We start from the raw sequence: 21,714 nt of genomic DNA on the forward strand, positions 1-21,714 counted from the left end.
CCCCCATCTCCATCCACCACCTCATGACGTCCAAGCAACACCTCCTCCTCACACATCTTTTCCTCCTCCTCCTCATACCCAGGGATGCTATCATAAAATGGAGTACCATTTCATGCCACCCCCCCACCCCCCACCCCCTCCCTGACTCCCCCCCACCCCTCCATCCCCTCCCAACAATCACAGCGACTGTACTGGAGACATCTACAGGAGTATCATTATCTAATCACGACTCCAATAAGACCTAACAAGACCCCACCGCCCACCCTCCACAACCACCCCCACCCCCCAAAGCCAGGCACCCTCTTGGCTGAGAGCCACCCCCACCCCCCTCCCCATCCCCCCGCCCGCCTCTTCTCTCTACACCCCACATACATCAGTATGTCTTTAGCACTGGCCGGGCTGTACAGGCTGAGAGAGGAGAGACAGAGTATTAGTATTCAGAGCACAGGGAGGAAAAAAAGAGAGAGAGAGAGCAAGAGAGAGTGAGGGAGAGAGAGAGAGGGAGGGAGGGGATAGTGAAATAGAGAGGAGGAAAAAAAATACACAGAGGGGAAAAATATATAAGAGAAGAACAGAGGCAACGGGAGGGAAAAGAGGGGAGCTGAGAGATATCATATTGTTCGCTTCTCCCTCTCAGTCAGTCTGCCATCCCGGTTGCAGGGCTTGGTGCGTCTTGGAGGGGAGGGGGGGGCGAGGAAGAGGGCGGAATGTCCCTTTACAAGCGTCGCATCTGAATAAAACAGCCGCCCGGAGAAGATCGCAAATCGGAAATTGGAAAAGAGAGAGGGAGAAAGCGAGGGGCAGATTGGTTTCTGCTACGCCAAGGTAGGAAGACATTCCCGTTGTTCCCGCTGTACATGCGTGCGGCTCTGCGTTGTGTGCATTATTCGCTATCTCCTTTGATCCCGCATCACGCGCTGGGCTATGCTGAATATGCCCTAAATCCAGCAGCATGTGTCTGTTTTCCATAAATATTTTATGCCTATATTATTTGTGCATCGCCCCGGCTCTTCCATATTGCATTCTACCCTTGGTATATGTCGAGGATATTGTGGGATGTATGCTTTGTGGAGGCAGCCCGTACAGGCTATGTAGGCTGTAGTATGGAACGGAGAATAGGCTCGCGTCTATAACACGAGTGGATCAGCGTGGGCATGTAACGGGAGGGATCGACATGGATGATGATTAAACTTTTTTATGTTGTTAGTGCAATTTCATAAGATGTATGGTGGAACAGAGCACAGACAGAGGGAGAGAGAGAGAGAGGGAGAGGGAGAGGGAGATGGGCGCGCGCGCAAGAGACACGCACACGCGCACGAACACACAAGACAGGTTGAAACGTGCGTAATTCCCCTCCACCAGCACCGCCCCCCCCCTCCTCTCCTCTCCTCCTCACCACCACCACCACCGCCAGCACCCCGCCCCTCCTCCCCCCCTCCCCATCAAAGGCACAGTTGCGCTGGCTTCCCACCACACAGAACCATATTTATGCAAATGGCAAAAACCCCAACCACAGAGACACACTGACTCACCGACTCTGACATAGCGGTAGGTGAAAAATGAAGTGAAGGCGGCTGCTCTCTCTTTCTCTCTCTCTCTCTCTATGTGTGTGTGTGAGTGTGTGTGTGTGTGTGTGTGATTACACTCCCTGTCTGTAAATAGGTCCTGCTCTGCAGCTCCACTGGCTGTGCGAGAGACAGGAAGAGCAGCACCAATATCCCACGGTTCATGGCTGGCCTTTTGCTCCGCGTTTCTTGCGCCCCGTTATAGATAATTTAGACCCTGGCAGCTCACACAGGGCCAGGAGCGGTGCACTAAAATGCTGTGGCAGCCTTTGATGTGTGTGTGTGTGTGTGTGTGTGTGAGAGAGAGAGAGAGAGAGGCAGCGAGAGATAGAAATAGACAGATGAAGTGAGGGAGTGTGTATGCTGTCCTTATGCCTATATGGGGCGTGCAGCCGTGTTGGAGCGCATGTTTATGGAGATATATGGGTTTACGCACAAATCAAGGCCCGCTCTCTCCCACCTCATGTTATTTATTTGCTGAAAGGGTGTCCAGCAGCTATTATAGGACAGGCTAAATTGGAACAACCTCGAGGCTGAGGCTCAGCAAAGCTATTACCTCTAGTCAATAGACATTAATACCCCCGCGCTCAATCTTGGCCTCGTACGGCGCCGTCTCTGTCCCAGCGAAACACAGCGGCGCGCCACTGGAGTAACCCCAAAAAGATGCGTTGTAGTAGCCCTATCTGTTTACCCTTGTGCATCCATCCGTCACAGCCGAATGAGCACAGAGGAGCACCGGTAGCGTTGTCCCAGACAGACATCGCCGTGGCCTCGCAAGGAAGTGATGCACAAAAAAAAAAAAAAAAAAAAAAAGGGGGGGGCGGGCTGGGGATGTGCCAGCGCCGGTGCAGAGAGGTCACGACCTCTGTGAATCAGGGACAGTCTTGGCGAATGGTGGATGATTTCAGAGTACACGAGTACACCGGCGTGAAGTGGCACACGACATGATACTGCACGGCGGGATAGAGCCCAGCAGACAACATCAAAGTCCTGAGCCGATGATGGAAAGAGCAGGGAGGAGAGCAGCTGAGCCAATCCACCGTGCTGCACAGCGGACCGGAAATGACAGAATATTGTTTTTTGGTGGGCATTGTCACAAAGGGGAGCTGACACGGAAAGTGTAAAATCGGTTTTAACAGTTGGCAATTTAAAAACAAACACAAAAAAAAAAAAAACATTCGAGGGCAAGGATGAGGAGTTCAATTAAAGATGACTTCCAGGGACAGATGAAAACAAGAGAGGCGGCGTGACGGCAGATAGCAGGACTTGAAAACAGGTTCAGTGAGATCCCACTGAAACATCCTGTTAGGTATATCTAATGGATTAGGAGCCTTTGTCTGCCATTTGTGCTCACACACTAAAGGGGGTCTGACTCTCCTCATTTAAGCTTTGCAATTACAGGGGTTCTCTTTTTTTTTTTTTTTCCTCATTAAACTGGCAGGAGATTCATAACAAGTTTTTTCAATCTAAATACAATAAATACAATAGAGAGCCAGGAGGAGCCATGGGTGAACTGGAGGTGATTGAAAGAGGTGTGAGGAGTAAGTCGGGATAGCATCTTAAACCTGCCCACTTTGAACCCCAAAATGAAATTACATGACGGCTGCTTCTGCTGATACAAATATTTATCAAATCACCTTTGACCCGGAGAAAGGACAGTTTCATCCGCTCATCCGACTTGCATTTGACATTTCATAGATTACAATAGACGACTATCTGGCGTTCCTGTAAACAGAAATGCCAAGTGATAATAGGGGTTTAGGACTGGATAAGCTTTCGGGGTAGGCGTCCAAAAGCCTTGTTGTTGTGCTTCTAATTCGGCACACGGCAGCATCTCAAACGCGTTATCGCTGTAATTCCCGAAGTCGGCTGAGGTGTGTGTGTGTGTGTGATTCATCCCTCCGAGCCAGATCCCCCCCGTGCAGATTTTCAGATCTCTATCGCAGTCGCTAACGTGATCTTCCTTACTGAAAAGCGTGTCCTCTGTGTTTTTTTTTTTTTTTTTAATCAAAAGTCACATTTGTGGCGCTTTAAAGGTGCGATATGCAAAATTCGCCGAGTCTCGACTGAACCCGGGGGGGGCGTTCACACTCGGCTGAGACAAAACGTGGAAAATCGGGACGTAATCTAGTAGTGAGTCAGGCGGGCGATGAGGACTGTGTAGACTCAGCCGTTAAATTTTTTTTTTTTTTTTTTTTGTCACTTCAGCTGATCATTTTTGCATAGCGCCCCTTTAAATTGCCTTGATTTGTGTCTTGTGTTTGGTGTGTTTGTCAGATTTTCAGTGTGGGAATGTGATACAGCGCTGGAGCTGTCGTGAGAGGAGCGTCGAGCCAAAAAAACATGAAATACAATACAGCCACTCAAAAAAAATAAAAAAACAAAAAAAAAAACAACCAAAACAGCAAAGTCGCACATCCAATATTGAATAAATATTTATTAGTGTGTGTCCCAGCGAATAAATGAAACAGGAGCGCTGTATCCAGACGTGTTTTTTTTTTTTTTTCTCACATTTTGGATGATCCGCCTCGCTGTTTCCTTCAGCAGTCACACCGGATTCGAACGCTGCTCCGGATCCCTCCTCCCGGATGCAAATGTGAGAATGATCCCTTCATTATCAGGGGATGCAAAAATAAACGCCTCATCTGGTTTATCACCTATTAGCCAGACTGAGGATGTAACGGCTGAGCGGTGACAGTTACAAATGAGACGTTTAGCTGATGCTTTTATCCACAGCCACTTAAATGGAGTGGTCTTGCTCAAGGACACTCGGAGAAGATTGAACCTTCGACCTCTTATCGGTTGATCTTTCCACCCCGCCGGCGTACCTGTTGTACTCCATCCTGACCGGGCTCATATTCACTTCAGAGGCATATTGACCACGGTGCGTCTGGGCTTTGTTTCCTGTTTGTCCAGTAGCCTCTCTGGTGCAATTCCCCTTCTTTTCCCTTTTTTTTCTTCTTCCCAGAATAGTCCTCAGAAGTCCGATGTGACATTGATTAGAGACCTTTGCCCCGATGTGGAATTGTGATCCAACGCATTTTCTCTGTGGGGGAAAATCCGTGGGGTTTTCACATAATCATCCCCGTCACAGTCTGAGGTTTAAGCTGCCTTTTAAAACTTGGACTTTTTTTTTTTTTTTTTTTTTTTTAAATCTGTGAATTTCCTTCTTCAATGAGGCTGGATCCCACTGAATTCGGCTGCTGCTTTCCAACCAACATAATTATTTTGCTAACAAAAAGTTAACACTGCAGCGCGCATTAAAATGTAGCTGGCTGTTCTGTCGCAGGGTTTGCCAGATAAATTTAAGACTAGAATCATACTCGCTCGCTGCTGAGCCCTAACAAAAAATAAATACCGTATTTCACCAATTAATCGCCCGGCCGCAAATATCCGCCGGGTTCTTTTAAACGCCTGGGGTCTGCACCCATTTTACGTATTAAACGCCCACCTGAATAACCGCCGGGGCGATTATTTGCATTATATTGAGGTAAACCCAAAATAAGGCTATTCACCTTATTTTTGCAGAAGTAAACAGTTAGCCGCACAATAACTGTGCAGCACTTCTGTTTTCTGTCAAAATGAGAGCGCTAGCTAACGTTAAAAAAAAGGGTGTACCGTAATCTTAAATCAACCGACTGTAAATATGTTGGACAGTAACTGTCATCACAATAATGGCCTGGTGCAGGTCTGTGCAAAAATAAATAAAGGCCTGCAGCGAATAGCCGCCTGGTTCTTTTAAACGCCTGGGGTCCAAGTTGATTTTGCGTATTAAACGCCCGGGCGATTAATTGGGGAAATACGGTAAATAAATAAATAAAAATTTAAAAAAATAATACACGGGTAGCTAGCTGCTCTTGGCTGTTTCTTTGGCTGATACTTCTGACAACAAAAGTCTTAAAAAACAGGAGAATCACTGCGACTCGGCTCGTCACAGCTCGCTAACCACTTCGCTGTGATGAATTTTAACCTCTGAAGTTGCAGGGATGTTTCATTTTTCATGCACAAACATCCAAATGTCACAAATCGTTTTGAAGGAGATAGAAAAGCCCCATTCGTTTCTCCAATAAATCATCTATTTTATTATTATTTTTTTTTTAAATTTTTTTATCCACAACCGATGGCAACAGGACGTCTGAGGCCCGCTGGCACATGATCCCTCTGATCGACCGTCCTCCTTCGTGATTGGCCGCTGACCTCCCCTCTCTGATGTGCGATTGGACGGGACCCCCGCGCCGGCTCTCCGCTCACTGTAGTGTGATTAGACTGTGACCTTGTTTGCCGTTTGGGTCTCCACTGTCCAATTGGACAGTGACCTTACTGGTTGACCGGTCTGTGTTGTGGCGTATTAGTTGCCTCAGAGTATTGATCCCAGGCAGGACAGCAGTCAGTGGAGCATCTGCAAGGCTTTTTTTTTTTTTATGCTTTGTACAGTAGGAGCGTGCACGTCAGGCCATGACACTATCTAAGAGGAAAACTGTGACTACATGTGCATGAAGGCATATTTATTTGCAAGTAACCAGCGCTTGTAAATATTTTGCTCCTAGTAAATTGCATCTCCCAACCCTTGATTACTATTGTTGCTGTGTCACCCTCGCCGCCAGCTTCCTTTCTCTGTTTTTTTCCGGCCTTTTCTGCTCCAGTTTTTTTTTTTTCCCTCCCTCTTTATCTGTCTCGCCTCCAATTTAATGTCAGCATCTCTCTTATCCCTCGCTTCCCTCTCCTTCCTCTGCCTCTGTCTCTTACTACACACACACACACACACACACACAATCGTTCGTTCTTTCTGTCTGTCTGTCTGTCTGTCTCCTCCATTTCTTTTTTTTCGCCTCCCTCTCCTCCCTGATGCTCTCGCTGGCATTTGAGAGGACCGGTTTCGTGCCAGACAGCCATTCCTCAGATTGAGATATCCTGGGTTTTAAAGTCACTCAGACAGATTTACTATCTTAATGGGAGGGGGTGGAGGGGGCAGAGGGAGGGCTGGCGTGCGATGTTGGGTCTGGATGGCATTTTGATTCGCTAATTTCTGACTCATTTCTGCAATGGGCTGCGCCGAGATGGACGGATAAATAGACTGTGTGTTATCTGAGTTTCCTTTAGATTGACAGACTATACTAATATGACGACCGGCTTTTAAAAAGAGAGAGGGAGAGAGAGAGAGAGAGAGAGAGGAGTGAGGGTGTTTTTGTCTACGAGAGGAGAGGCAGGGCGAGCGAGCGAGCGTGCGAGGGGAGGGAGTGGAAGCGGTTCTTGTTTCGTGTCTTGTCCTGAGTGAAATATGTCTTTGCTTAATGCAGTGATTGATTGATGGATCGACTGGGAGATAGATGGACACATAAGGAGCTCTTTGCCGGGGAGGTGCCACTCAGTGCACAAAGACTGACGCTGACATTTCACAGAGCAACATACATCAAATCAATAGTCCTTCCTCCGTCTGACGAGGCACCTTGTCCAAGAAACAGGTCAGCTACATCACGAGGACAAAGCCGCTCGGCGGAGGAGAGCGCTGACCTCTCACGAGCGAGCGCCGTGTTGCTGGTGCTTTATTTTGCAAAGTGCACCGTGGCCTCTCCGAGAGTTTTTTTTTTTTTTTTTTTTTTTTGGGGAGAAAGCATTTAGCACTCACCCTTTTTCCACCCGATACGTATTATTAGACACAACTTTACATATATTCCCCTCAGTTGGAGTCCCTGCAGACCAACAGGCCGTGAGAAACTGCAATTTGGGCATTGACCTGCTTTTATTGAGACAGAATGAGTTCAAAAACAAAGGCGGTATGCTAAAGAAGTCTAGTTTCTCTCAGATGAAAGGACAAGCAGGACACGCGCCCCTGCGTGCGGACGCGAGACGTCTGATTGCGCTTGCGTCTGATGTTGCGTCTCGTCATTTGCCGTCTCGCAAACGTGGGGATGGGTTTCAGTTTATGGCCATTATCTCCGTCCTTTCTCCCCCCGCCGTCTCTCTCTCTCTCTCTCTCTCTCTGTGTGTGTGTTGCCCTTGGCCTTGTGCGCCTCACTCATTGATCCGTTCTGATTGTTTTTCAGGTGATGTTGGAGCCTTTCGACAGACATTCCACAGATCTCGCACCAAACGCCGATCCATGCTGATGTGTTGGAGAAACCAGGGAAATCAATGCATTCCACCGATTCCTCTTGGAGCTAGATGACTAAGAGCTCAACTCTGCTCTCGACTTGCAGTACAAAAAAAAAATAAGCCAGTTGTCTTGCGGACTCTTTCTTTTTTTTTTTTTTCTTCTGGTCCTTGAGACATTAGGAAAATAACAAGCTAAAGGTTATGCATGCACTGGAGGCATAACTCAGTACTGCTCGGGCCGAATCTGTTTGCAAAGAAAATATTATATGTAGAGTGACTCCACTCCGGCTCACAAATTCAGCATGGCCCAGTACCTCAAGAGTCAAGTTCAATAAAGGTAAAAACACTCAGACCATGCCTTTACATCATTATTAAAGCTCCGTGGCAATGCATTAGATTACAGCTGCCCTTTTCCCTCATTACAGTGCAACGACATGGAGGCAAAATCTGAGACAGCTGCCCGGCTGTTCTTACAAGCAACAGCCTCGTCATTTATCTGACCTTGGCTGAATATTTCTGCATGTCTTCTGGTCAAACTGGTGGATTTGGTTACACCATTGATGAAAAAAAAAAAAAAAGGAAAAAAGAAAGAAGCCAGCACCGAGTCTCCTTGTATCTCAGCTGATCTATGGCTCCCCGGTTGATCACTTGCTTAATATTTCAGCAAACACTATGTCAGATTGCAGGCAGCTAGCTTTATCCCAAAGTAAGAAAATTAACTTTTCTGTAATAAAAGTTTTTAGTGGCTCTTATTATAGGTAGATGTAGGGTAATAAAATTTGAAAATTAAACCATTTATTAACTCAGTCGTTAACTTTGTGTAATGGATGTAAGGGGTTTATTTTTGCTGTTATTCCAGGTGAGAGGCTGTGATTTCTTTTACACGCCATTTCAAAATTAGCCCCCGCTAGTTCAAAAGAGCCGCTTCGTTTTGTGCTGTATTTGATGTAAATCTTTAATGTTGAGACTTACTCCAACAAAACTGCTAGAGTTGGAGGCGTATCATTTCAAATTACATACTTTTTAGTGTTAAAGCCGCTATACATTCGCATCTTCTCACTTTCGAGGTGACTTGTTGTCGCCTGCTCTCCCGTCGCGCGGCGTTTGCTGAAGTATTCGGCGCCGAGCGAGCGCTGGAGCCGATGATCTGATGCTGGGCACACATGAATTATTTTTGGCATCCATGTTCTCGCTTGAAGGGCAAACTGACCAATCTGCCAAACACCTGATTTGTTCAGCTTCATTTCCTCGCGCTAATGTTGCCAACTTCTCTCTCTCTCCTCTTCCTTCTCTCGCAGGGAAAACGTGAGCGGGCTGGGGCGTGGCTCGGGTCGAACACGGGGGAATGTCATCGTGGTCGCCGCTCTGATCCGGACCGAGACACCCAGCTGACGGCCCCTCGTTCGTCTGTCTTTTCATCCCCTCACTCCTCCTCTCCCCCCCCCAGCAGACGCCTTGTAAAAGGTGGACGGGCCAACCTTCTACTTACCCACGCGCCGTCCAGCGGGTGAGGGCGGCGAGGGCTGCGCTGTCATTGGCCGACTGCGGGCGGGAGTGCGATGCGGATTGGAGGATGTCGGGGGACTGGGATGAAGACCTGTGTAAGAAGGCGCTGGTGCTGGTGGAGGAGCTGTGCTTCAACTCCCCGAGAGGCTACAGCCAGAGCGAGCGCTGCCAGGAGTTCAGCTACCTGCTGAGAGGCCGCAACAGACAGCTGGACACAGGTGAGGCCCGGGCTCCACCGACCTCTCTGCTTACTCACACGTGATCCTTTCAGTAAAAAAAAAAAAAATCAGGTATTTGGATCTCTGTTACTCATCTCCAGTATGATGGAGGTTCCTCCTTTTTTTTTTTTTTTTTTTTTTTTTTTACAAGGCGTGTTGGTCTGTAAAACCTGCAGTGAAACTCGCCTCACCCTGCCTTAAGGAGCTGCTGACCCACTTAAGAATTTCATTAATATGAGTTTGAGAGGAGCGCTGTGGTGTCACACGGCGGTCTGAATACCGCTCGAGAGGCTTTTTCTGCCCCGTCAAGAGGAAAATTCTGGACGGAAACACAAAAAATTTGGAATTAATTAACTCATTTTCACGCAGATAAATACTGGCTGTCAGCAGCCTCGATGCAAAAATAGCCGCATTGCCTTTGCAAACCCGTGTTGGTCATTACAACATCATATAGGCCTATGTAAGGAGGGGAAGACTCATTTTGCAGGTGAGTTTTTTTTTTTTTTTTTTTTTTTTTTTTTTGCAAAGGTGGTCAGAGAAGCTGTGCACTCAGACAAAAAGGGAGGCCCCACCATGCATGAAATATTCATCCGCTGTATTGAAATGGCTATGATACGAGCGCATCCCATCGCTTTTTTACCAGGCCCAAGAGAGCCTCGCTGGATTTCATACCTCGAGCGAGTGTTACCTCGGAGCAGGATAACAAATACGTTTTTCTTTTTTGTTCTTGTTTCCATCAAACAGTGCAGGTGCGTCATTCTGCACCAGGTAGCGCGGCAGACTATTTTGCGCGCGAGGTTCTCTTTGAATCATTTGGACGTGCGACGTGCTGTTATGCAGATGAGCGCCGGATATCTGTGGCTCAGTGTAGATTAGCCTGGATTGGCTCCACGCGGCTCCTGGAGATTTGCAGTGGCTCTGTGAAGAAATGTCACACCATGGTTTTAGGCGTTGGCCCCCCTCTCTCGCTCGCCAGCTGTGTTTTTTTTTTTTTTTTTTTTTTTTTTTTTCTCGGCGTTTGCTGACGGAAGTCTCCGCGCCCTCCGAGGACCGCGACCGCCGAAAGCTGTCAGCGGATGGCTTGTGTAAGCAGCGGAGATGCGTTTGATGTGGAGCCCTTGTACGACTCCCGGCGGGTTTGCATCAGTCGCTGATTGACAGGGTGCCTCGGTCCCACTCCGCTGTGCACTTCAGAGGCCCCCCGCCCGTCCAGCCACCCACCCACCCACCCGCCGACGACGCGCTTTTTTATGCTTTTGTCGATTAGCCATGGATCTTTGGCGAGATCAGTGCTGGGAAAAGGTAGAGCATCTGCCCTGAAGAGAGACAAATGGAGGAGAGCGGCCCCCCTGTCCTCCTCCCTCCCTCCCTCCACAGTCCCCACGCACATTTGATCACAGCCTTGTCTTATCAATGCACCTTCATCTGCCAACCGCACACACCTCACCGCTTCGCCGTCCCTCTTTGTTTTTCCTCCGCCGGATCAATACATTAACCTCTCCCGTCCTAAACACCTCCCCTCGTCGGGTTTCACTCTAAATCACTGTCACCTTGTTCTCCTCCATCCCTCCTCTTTTCTCCTCTCTCTCTGTGTATCGTCGTCTCCTCTCGCTTTCTACTCTTGCACACGTGTCACGGCAGACGTGCGGACTTTATCAAGCCTCGTACTCCTCCTCTTCCTCCCCCCTGCGGGCGTGTAAAAAAGGAAAATAGGGAATAAGACCAGTCAGCCAATATTTCTGTTTCTACAATCTGCGAACCCTCCCGCCCCGCCCCGCCCGCCCCTCGCCTCCTAACCCCACAGGCCATGCTATCGTCCACATCAGTGATTTCTCTCTCTCTCTCTCTCTCTCTCTCTCCTTTCCCCCTTTACATCATTACCTCTACTTCTGTCGTTCCCTCGTCAGTCTCCACCTCGCCCTCCCTCCCTTTGCCCTCTTTTCCTCTGCTCCGTGTCATCGCTCCCTCTCCTCTCTTCAAGCGTTTTCCCCTCTCCATTTCTCTCTCCTCCTCCTCCTCCTCCTTCGTTTTTTTTACCTCCTCCCTCCCCCTCCGTCATCCTTTTCTCCACGGCAACAGATCGATGTCCCCCATCGCCCACCCCCCCCCCACCCTCCTCCCGATCATATCTTTTGAACAAGTGCTGATTAATGACATACACAGACTGATGAATAATTCACCAAAGAGAGAATGAGAGACGCGAGGGTAGGGAAGACAGGCGGAGAAGGAGGAGGAGAGGGAAGAGGAGGGTTAGAGGAGGTTGGGGTGATGAACAAAAAAAAAAGACGGTCGCCGAGGAGAGGGGAACGGGCGGCGAAAGAGCGCCGAGACGGACAGACAGACAGCGTGCGGAAATAAACGACAGCGAGGAACGAGGGTTGTAAAGAGGGGGATTAAACAGAGGGAGACAGAGTGGAAGAAGAAGAAGAAGAAGAAGAAGAAGAAGAAGAAGATGCACCCCTGGGCTGGAGGATTGGCGGCTGTTGTCTTGTTTCGACTCATTTGCACTCCGTCTTGTTGTCAGCCTGTTACAGATAAAATTTCATTCTCTTTTGCCCGATTTAACAGCGTTTATGTCTTTGTCAAGCCCGTGAAGCCACTTTGAGTCGAAGTAAACGGAGGGAAAAAAGGTTTCCAAAAAAAAAAAGTAGGGGTGGGGTTCGTTCGTGGGCGGGGAACATCCTCCTTGCATGGTGGGACGGGGCTACCCTCCACCACGAGGTGATGATTGGCCCGCCCGCAGACAGGAAGGCTGGTTAATTGGCGGCGCTCGGGTCTGGACCCAGCCCAAGATGGCGAGAGGCGAGATCTCCGAGACGAGAAGCTGCAAGGTGGGGAAACGAGCTACATCTGCAAAACCTTCACAATATCTTAATGAGTCTCCCCGGGCTCGTGCTGATCTATAAATATTCATAAGCGCGCGGGGGGGGGGGGGGGGGCTCGGGCCTCCAGTTCAACGCGGGGCTCTCGATAAGTCCTTTTGTCAAGGCGATCGTCAGACCAAAACAAACTCTTTATTAATACACATCAAATGGCTCGGGATAATTATAAATATTCATCTGAGGATTTAAAATATTTTTATACATTTTCATTCAATATTTATAGGGTATTTTTACACATTTATGAATTTATGATGGAGTCGCGCTTCACAGAGCGTGACATGTGCAGATGTGTACCTCCGAAGCGTGGACAGGACTACAAAAAGTTTCCCAGGCTGGCGATTCATGTCGACTCTCTCTCTCTCTCTCTCTCTCTCTCTCTCTCTCGTTCTCTCTCTCTGTCTTGTTCTCTCTCTCTGTCTCTCTCTCTCACGCTGTCTCTCGCTCTCTCTCTGTCTCTCCTCTCTCTCCCTCTCTGTCTCTCCTAGCTCGTCTCTTCCGCTCCTCTCTCTCTCTCATCTCTCTCTCCTCTCTCCCCCCCCTTCGCCTCTCTCCTCTCTCTGCTGTCTCCCCGTCTCTCGCCTCCCTCTCTCACTCCCCTCTCTCTCTCTCCTCCTCATCTCTCTCTCGCTCTCTCTCCCTCGCTCTGTCTCTCCTCTCTCTCCCTGCGTCCCCACTCTCTCCCTCTCGCTCTCCCCTCACTCTGCTGTGTCCTCTCCTCTCTTCTTCTCCTCGCTCTCCTCTCCTCTCTGGCTTGTTGTCTCGTGTCTCTCTGTCTCTCTCTCTCTCTCTCTCTCTCTCTCTCTCTCTCTCTCTCCCTCGCTCTGTCTCGTTTAAGCATTCTCTTTGACGGGGATGTTGCTGGAACTGTCCAACAGTCTGGTGCTGAAACGGCGCTTTTCCCTTCTTCTCTGGATGTTTTTCACTTGGATGAGTCATACTCCACCCCCATTATCCACACACCCCCACACCCTCCTCCCGTCGACCCCCCCCACCCTCAACCCCCCATCGACACCCCCCACCCCCACCCCCACCCTCAGACACAATCCTTCAGCCGTCAGAGATTAAATAGCTCATAACCGCGAGGAAATGCTTAATGACATCGCATAGAAGCATCTCTGTGGGTGTTGGTATTTTTTATTGTTTGCCCCCCCACCCACCCCGCACATCCCGCACCCCCCCCACCCCCACCCCCTGAGAGATTCTCTGCGCCAGCGTTTGCCCCCATTTTAAGCTCAGGATTCAAAACTGGAATATGAGCTTCTGGGGATGCATATCAATTTACACCCACTGCGGGTTCCCTCTCCTCCTCCATAATATGGGATTTACAGATATTTTTGGGTCGGGGTGTTACATGATTTGTTGATCGTGCGGCGGGTTACTGTTGATTCGTTGAGAGGCCGTATTACGAAACTTGTTTGCTCATATATTAAATATAGGACATGAGAGACAAGATTAGGATTCCTTTTTTTATTTCTTGAAAGCAACGAGTTTTTTTTTTTTTTTTTATGAATCTCTGTTATGAAACTTGTTCATTTATATGTAGATATAGGACATATACTAATGAGGTTATGGTTCCTTTCTTTCCCCAAAAAGCTGCCTTCACTTCATGATTGCTCTTTATATATTTGCTTATAAGTAAATACTTTACAATGGAGCTCTTGCTTACTGTCTTTCTCCTTCCTCTCGTTTCCTCCCACCCTCTTTAGAGATCTCTGTCAGTCTGCTGTCGGTTATCGTGACGTTCTGCGGCATCGTCCTCCTCTCCGTCTCCCTCTTCGTCTCCTGGAAGCTCTGCTGGCTGCCATGGCGGGACAAGGAGGGCGGGGGCCTGAGCCTGACGTCGGGGCTGCTGCCCGGGACCGCCGGCGTCGGGAGTCTGGCGGGCGGCGGGGGGGTCGTCGCTCCTGCCGCCGCTGCTGCAGAGGAAGGAGGGGACACTCCTCCTCCTCGCTGTACCCCTCCCTGGGCCAGCAGGGCCAGCACCACCCTCACTTCTCAGACCTGGTGGGGCTGGAGAGGGGGGAAGTCGGGGGTGTGGTCGGGGGCCCGCATGAGACCCAGGAGCACTCCTACCTGGACATGGACTCCTACCCCAACAACGCCGGTGAGAGAGAGTGCAAACGGCGCTCGGTGTATTACCTCTCAGACATTAGACACTCTTAATCCCACCATGACTGGAAGAGTAATGTAATGCCTGGGTCAATAACCTTTCATTTTAATATACTCACAGACTATTTAATAGATTTACCTACAATCCCAACAGTAAAATAATGTATTTGTGCGGCGCCGAAATGATAAATGCTAGCCATTATTCTACGCAGAAATGGGCTTTCTTTCAACAGTGCAACATGCAAGGCCTATTACTTTTTCAAGGAAGAAGCCTCCGTGGATCAGTCTGCTAATGCACATGCGAAGGCTGAACCATGAATTGAAATATTATCGGAATCGCAACGCGGCCAAGTGCGATATCCAAATCACAGGAGCTGCAGTTTTTCTGATAAAAGTGAAATGTGGGACAAAATACCATTACCAATGAAGCATTGTGGCGGTACAGAGCCGCCCTGACCTACAAATCGAATTTCCCAGACGCAAGAAAACATGCTTGTTTGCCACAGACCCCGGCAAAAACCATGAATCATCACAGTTGCAATATCTGTCAAAATCATTGCAATATGTTTCTTTTTTTTTCATACTGTTGAGTTCCCTGATTTATTTTACCCAGAGGGAGAGGTGAAATAAAGACATATGTATTCTCTGACCTTGAGTCGGTGATCCTCATAAAGCGAGCAGCCACCCATATAAGCTAAAGATAAACCGGCATTTTTTATACCGGCATTCGTTTGGTTTCCCATCATCAGGCGTGCGACTGTGTGTGCGGCAGGAGGAGGCCGAGCTCAGCGCCGACCCAAACAAGCATACAGCGTTTTCAGCAGCATGATACAACACGCTGCAATAACAACAGCACATTGTAAAAATGCACACCGAACTGATGTCAGAGAGATGTCTAAGGTGCTGATTTCACAGGAGCCTTCGTTTCGGTGAAGGCTGTGCAAACTTATATTCAACGTCAGAGTGTTTTCTAGACGTCTTCTTATAACCTGCGCCAGACTGAGCTTCAGATTTTTAAATGAGATTACCTCCCCCTCTACATTTATACACATAGCTTTTACACATAACTGCATGGTTTCCATTGCTGGCTCTTGCAGTGACGCTGTAAATATCCCCTCCTCTTCCGTTCTCCCTCTCCACTGCCTGTTAACGGCCTGTAAAATCAATGCAATGCCATCAATGAAATCAATGATGCCGACCGCGGTTTGCTCTCGTAACAGCTGACGCCACGCGGGCAATAACAGAGGAGGCATGGAAACGTCTCGGGTTAAATGTTGTTTATCCACTTTCTCGCGCCGGTAGGAACGCTGAAGCTGAGCCAGACGTCTCCGGATGTCCCGAACTCGGAGGGCGGAGCCCAGCCTCAAAAAGACCTGCCCAACGCCCACTCGCAGCAGCAGGTCACCTCACGGTCAGTACTGCGTGTGTGTGTGTGTGTGTGTGTGTGTGTGTGTGTGTGTGTGTGTTGTGGTGGTAAAAACCATGAGCTGTAGCCAGTGATGATCAAGACAAACTACCTTCAATATTCAGAAAGTGCTATGCCTATGAGTTTCCCCTCGAAACACACCATCGTCATGCAGATTACATTGATTTGATGCTTCTTACTGCGGTGTATGCTTTACCCCTTTGACGCATGAATTATGAAAGCCTGAGTCCAGATTTTTTTCTTATGTGTTTTTACTCTTCTTAGGGCATCAACACTTTTGTGAGTCTCCATACTTCTTTAACCCTCGTATGGACATTTTTGTCCATTTTTTCAAAATTCAAAACTCCCTCACAGACAATCACCATCCTCACCAGAGCTGATTTTTGGTGAGGGGGTGTCATTCTGGGTGAAATTTCAAAATCTCAACTTTCAGCACAAAAATCCATTTTTTGACCCTGTAATGCATTTTTAACCTATACATGACCCTTCAAGTGGACAAAAATGTCCATTTTCTAGAAAGTGACCACCAAAAGGTCACAGGGGGGTGATTTTTGGCAAGAGGGGGTAATTTTGGGTTAAATTTGAAAATCCCAACTTTCAGCATGAAAATCCATTATTTGACCCTGTAATGCGTTTTTATCACATCCATGACCCTTCGTGGACAAAAATGTCCACCTGTCATTTATCTGTTTGTTATTGTTGCTATTTGTACTTATTATCCTCAAAATCTTTGAAGTGACTCATATGGAGTTACACTAAATCACTTTTAACATGGATTTCAAGATTTTAACCCCTTCCAAAAATCACCCCCCTGTGACCTTTTGGTGGTCACTTTCTAGAAATGGACATTTTTGTCCACTTGAAGGGTCATGATTGTAACTTTTTTGAAGTGTAAAGGATGCAGGACTGCTCTTACCATGTCATGATACTAGTATTAATATGTTTTCAGCAACAAGAATTGACAGTTTCTGCATAAACCTCAATGGAGGGGAGCAGCAGAGAGCATTCTAGCAGCTGATATGCAATTGCACCATAGAAACCACTGCATTTAGGAGAAAATGACTTTAAACAGCTGTCCACTGTAGTGACCGCTATGCACCAGAGGGTTAAAGAGATGCCAAATCTAGTTAAAATGTGGATTTTGCTTATTTACTATTATTTTTGAGTGCTGTATCCATCATTCACGAAGACGCAAGAGTTCTTAAAAGTCAGCGACTCTTCATAAAATATTTAGAGGGCTGCATTCCTTTCGGTTCACAATGGAAAAAAAAAAAAAACCTGAAATGCTAAAAACGGCAGCAGATCATCGCAGGACACCGTCAGCCAATCAGCGCTTGCAGAGTCGGCGTCGCTGCACGAGACCGACACAGGTGAAAATGTAAACGCATGCATTTTTTAAAAAACAGTCTCTTGCAGCGCTCGACTCCGCGCCTGACGTGACCGTTTACAGTTACCATGGCAATGACACGAGGTAGAATCTCTTAATCTTTCTGTTTGGATACTGCATAGCGTGCAAGCCTCGGTGAATGGAAATGATTGTTTTTCTGAAGCAATAATGTCCTTCAACTTTTATGACTCAGTGTTGAATGCAATTTGACAGAGTCCATAAATATGAAAAGTGAACACACCGGGACTGTAGATATGGTCGGCCCCTCGTTCAGATGGGGCGTCTGGTCTTGTTAATCTTGATCCTTCCGCCCAAGGGCATTTCAAAGATGGCGCCCGCATGCATGTCTCCCTTTCTAATTACTGTGTCTCTGGTATTACATTCCAGCAGGGCTGTGTGGGCTTTAGTTCCCCTTGTAGGATAACATTTTTTTTTTTTCTTGGCCCTGGTACGACCAACCAAATGTCCAACTCGGTGAAAATATCCCTTGTTGGAGCTGAAATCGTCTGTCTCACTAGCGCTGCAGCAATGTTCTCGCTAATGCTTCGCTTTAGAGCTCCCCTGCTAAAAAATGCAATTTGGGGGCTTCGACCAGTAGAGATGATGTGAGAAAATCCACGAGCTCCGTCTACCGGGTTGATTTCCAGCCCCCAACCTCTTCTGCTGTAAGACTGGTAAAATAATCCCTAAAATGGTGGATTTATATCCAGGAAGAGCTTAAAATTGGCATGTCATGCTAATCATTTGCTGTTACTCGTTACCGTTTGGCGCGACTTGCAGAGAGTCCATCAAATGAGGCCGGGAGGTGTTCTGGTTGGATCGCTCGGCTCTTTTAATCCCCCGGCGGAAACCGATCGTTTGGCTCAGGAGAAATCAACCGATGGGCCTCGATCTCTGTGCACAGACAGGACTTCAGATTCTCACGGCTTTGTGACGTCTCCTACACCCAATGATGACAAAAAAAAAAAAAATCTTTTCACAGCTGAAATTACATATTGTAGCTCCCTATCCCTTTAACTCCACCATTCATCTTTGTTATTCAAAATAAAAACGTGGGTAAACTGCATTTAAATGGTTTACCCTCCACTATGTCTCTGATTATACAGCGACGTCACAGTGTTGAATAACATAATCACTCTATTGTGTGTGTGTGAGTGTGTGTGTGTGTGTGTGTGTGTGCACTTCACTTAGTATTCACCCTCCGAGCTCTTGTGTTTCGGTTCAGGCCTAAGCCCATGACTCACCAGCTCTCCAGCCCTGATTTCCACGGCGAGGAGAAGGAGCAGGTAACCAGCATCGGGCAGATCAAACCGGAGCTCTACAGGCCCAAGGGCGACCAGGGCGAGGGCAAACAGGGCGACACCTGCGGAAAGATCAGCTTCCTCCTGCGCTACGCCTTCAAGTAAGTCAGCATGTTCTCCCCCCCCCAAAAAAACAGCCTGGAGTCCACTTTTTTTTTTTTTAAAGGTGCCATTTTTTAGCATCGATAAATCATTACCGCATGAATTCGGAGACGTTTGTATCATCACTGTAAACAAATGAGGAGATTCCAGCATGTTGATCCTCAAAACAAACAGAGACAAGCGGCGATAGCTTCTCTGCCACAGAAAGCAGAGGGATTTATGGGAAATGCGGTCCTCATTTTGAGAAACACAAGTGCAAATGACACCACCGGCAGCAGGAGACAGAGGCCACCGATCCGGTTTAGGCTAATTATACCCAGGTGGGACGCTTAATTTGGCGGTAATATATATTGATGCTTAAAAACGCTACACACTGCACCTTTAAATCCTGAAAAGTGCCGAGACCGAATTTTCCGCGTCTGTCTTTCATCTTTCTGAGGAGAACGGAGAAATTTTCGGAGATAATTACTGGAGCTGCTCGCGTCCTTTTGTGCGTTCTTGACAAGCTGCCGTGGCGTTCCTCTTGAGTTTTAAGTAATTGGCGGGTGCCATGCTGTTAGAACGGGGTGACGGAGGTGTGCTTCATGTGTGTCGAGGGAGTGTGTGTGTGTGTGTTGGGGAGGGCGGTACAGCTTGCTTGCTTGCTTGCTTGTTCAGTGTGTCTGGCTCCAACCAGCAGCAGGGACGCCCCGTTTTTTTTTTTTTTTTTTTTTTTTCTGCCCGCGCCGACACATGAAACATTACAACAGGCAGAAGTGCTGATGGTCAGAAAAGAAAGGGAGTGAGAGGCCGTTTCAGTCATGAATTATATATGGCGAGCCTCTTTAAACAGCAGCGCCTGTCAACACATAATAACAGCACACTGTGTAATAAACTGGAACTACAGACACAGGGCGTGAGCGAGGGAGCTGGACAGAGGAGGCGGGGGGTGGTGGGGTGGCGGGGGTTGATGATGAAAACTGTTCATGTGCCTCTTTTTCTCCCATTTATTCAGTCAGGAGATAATTTATGTGCTGCTGTAGTTGCCAGTCATTACACCAGAGGGGAATTGTTTCGGTGAGAGCCGTCGGAGGGAGGAGGGAGGAGGAGGGAGGAGGGAGAGGCTGAACACACAAGCCGGAGATGCAGCTTTCAAGACTGCGTGGGCACATGTGTGTGTCGACACACACGTGTGGAGGTGTGCCGCTGCCGGGGAGCCGTGATAAACCTGGGATGTTAATGCGCGAGACCCCCGCTATTTGGGGGCCTAACAGTCAGAACAACAGCGTCTATCTCCCTGATATCCTCTGGGAAAGGCATTTCTATTGACACTCCCATTAACAGCTGACACATTTCCACTGTGGGAATAACAGCTGGCTTTCAGGCATTGTCTGCCAGGAATAAGGCCGTGAATTTCCCTCCCTGCTCGAGCAGTAATAGGCATTATTCTCAGCAGAATATCTTGGGCATTGTGTAAAAGCCTTGGGTTTTTTGTTCGGGCGGGAGTCTTGCGTCCTTTGTTTAGTAACAAAGGACGCACGAGTGCAGGCGAATCTGCAGCTGGTAGTTTGCAGCAAACAACAGTTAGTTAAGTTTGTTAAGATCCCTGTCCTTTTGCAGTGAGTGAACGTCTCATGGCTTGAGATCGCTGAGCCTGTGATGCCAGCATAGCAGGAAATTACAGTGGATTAAAGATCATTAGATGTACATTCAATTCAGCCAGGGTTCTCTCATTAAAATGTTTATCTGGCTGAGCTGGAAATGTAATTTCCTACAGTAATTTCTACATTTGTCCTGTTTATCATCCCGCTGATTCGATGTGATTGCGGACTGGGCATGTTTATCCAATTGCCTTAATTGGATGTGATTCGGTGGTAAACACGTGTCCTTATTGGCCACGGTCGCGTCGTCAGCCGGCGCGTCTCGTTTGTTATTGGTCCAAAGGAGCGTCTGCGAGGAGGGACGCAGTTGGCTTTGTCCTGTTTGGTCCCTCCTCGGCCCCAAAGATCACGCCGCTCACCTTAGAGGAGCTAATGAAGTGCTGACACGCCGCTTAACGCTGGGAGACAGAGTCTAACGAGGTTGATTAAAGGCCTCGGAGCCGTCATCATCTTCGTCGGGTAATTAAATACATAACAAACAGCGTGTGAGATACGCCCGTGACTGTGGGTGGTGCATATGGATGTAAAGACGTGTGTGTGTGCGCTTTGGTGTGTGTGTGTGTGTGAGTGTGTGTTCACGTGTGAGTGTGAGTGGATGTGCTTGTAAGATCAGGGAAGGGACTGATTAGGCTCCGTCCATCTGTCCGTCACTTGTGATTTCTGAGCCGGTAACACCTTTGAATGTAAACCTGACTGATCCAGCACAGCGCCACCAACTGGCCAACAGGGCCTCAAGCTTCATGCTCAATATCTCAACCACGGCTGGGTCAAATTTAATGACCTTTTTTTTTTTTTTTTTTTTTTTTTGGAATGATGGATTTTTATTTTGCCATTAATACTATAAAGCCTGAACCATGAAAGAATTGGCAGAAAATTCCAATTTTTTGAAATCGAACCCTTTATTTAGTCCTATAACAAAATATATATATAAAAAAAATAAAAAATAAAAAAATATGTTAATACACGACCTTTCTAGATAGATAGATAGATAGGTATACTTTATTGATCCCAAACTGGGAAATTCACACGTTACAGCAGCATCATCAATAAAAACATAAAATAAAATTAAAATTAAAATTAAAAGTATATACAATAGAGACTAAATATGCAAAATATATACACTAAAGACATGTATGATATATGATATGTACTTGAAGTGCCAATGGTATGGTCCAGGGTGAACAGGGGAAGTGTCCAAAGGTATACAACAGTATTTTGGTCAAGTATTGATTAAACTGAAAATGAAAAACGGAATTGAAAATGTGTGTCATATATGATACAAATGGCTTTATAGGGTTAAGAAGTTACAACATGAAGCAGATTGGCTCACCACAGCGCCACCAACTGGCCAAAAACTCCCCAAACCTCAAGCTGTCAGGTCTTAGACACCACACAAACACACACACACACACACACACGCAAATGACACCTAGTGTGACAAACATCAACCGAGGGGGACGTCTTGGTCTGTGTAGACTTGTTGTC

The 21,714-nt window shown here is 47.6% G+C and overlaps 1 protein-coding gene and 1 long non-coding RNA gene across 2 annotated transcripts in view; both read left to right on the top strand.

The window, feature by feature from the left end:
• The first annotated feature begins 607 nt into the window (after positions 1 to 607).
• On the top strand, positions 608 to 7,775 carry LOC115364200 (uncharacterized). The gene is made up of 2 exons (XR_003928648.1): positions 608 to 825; positions 7,610 to 7,775. It is a non-coding gene; the product is annotated as an uncharacterized LOC115364200 (long non-coding RNA).
• A 1,441-nt stretch (positions 7,776 to 9,216) lies between these two features.
• The window catches only part of syt3 (synaptotagmin III), a 28,049-nt gene continuing 15,551 nt past the window's right edge, over positions 9,217 to 21,714 (top strand). The window contains 6 exon segments of the mRNA XM_030058658.1: positions 9,217 to 9,382; positions 13,971 to 14,152; positions 14,154 to 14,195; positions 14,197 to 14,368; positions 15,676 to 15,784; positions 18,412 to 18,588. Of these exon segments, the coding sequence (XP_029914518.1) occupies positions 9,232 to 9,382; positions 13,971 to 14,152; positions 14,154 to 14,195; positions 14,197 to 14,368; positions 15,676 to 15,784; positions 18,412 to 18,588 (833 nt within the window). The 5' untranslated portion in view covers positions 9,217 to 9,231.

The sequence above is a fragment of the Myripristis murdjan genome, chromosome 8 (assembly GCF_902150065.1).
Source record: "Myripristis murdjan chromosome 8, fMyrMur1.1, whole genome shotgun sequence".
Taxonomy (NCBI): domain Eukaryota; kingdom Metazoa; phylum Chordata; class Actinopteri; order Holocentriformes; family Holocentridae; genus Myripristis; species Myripristis murdjan.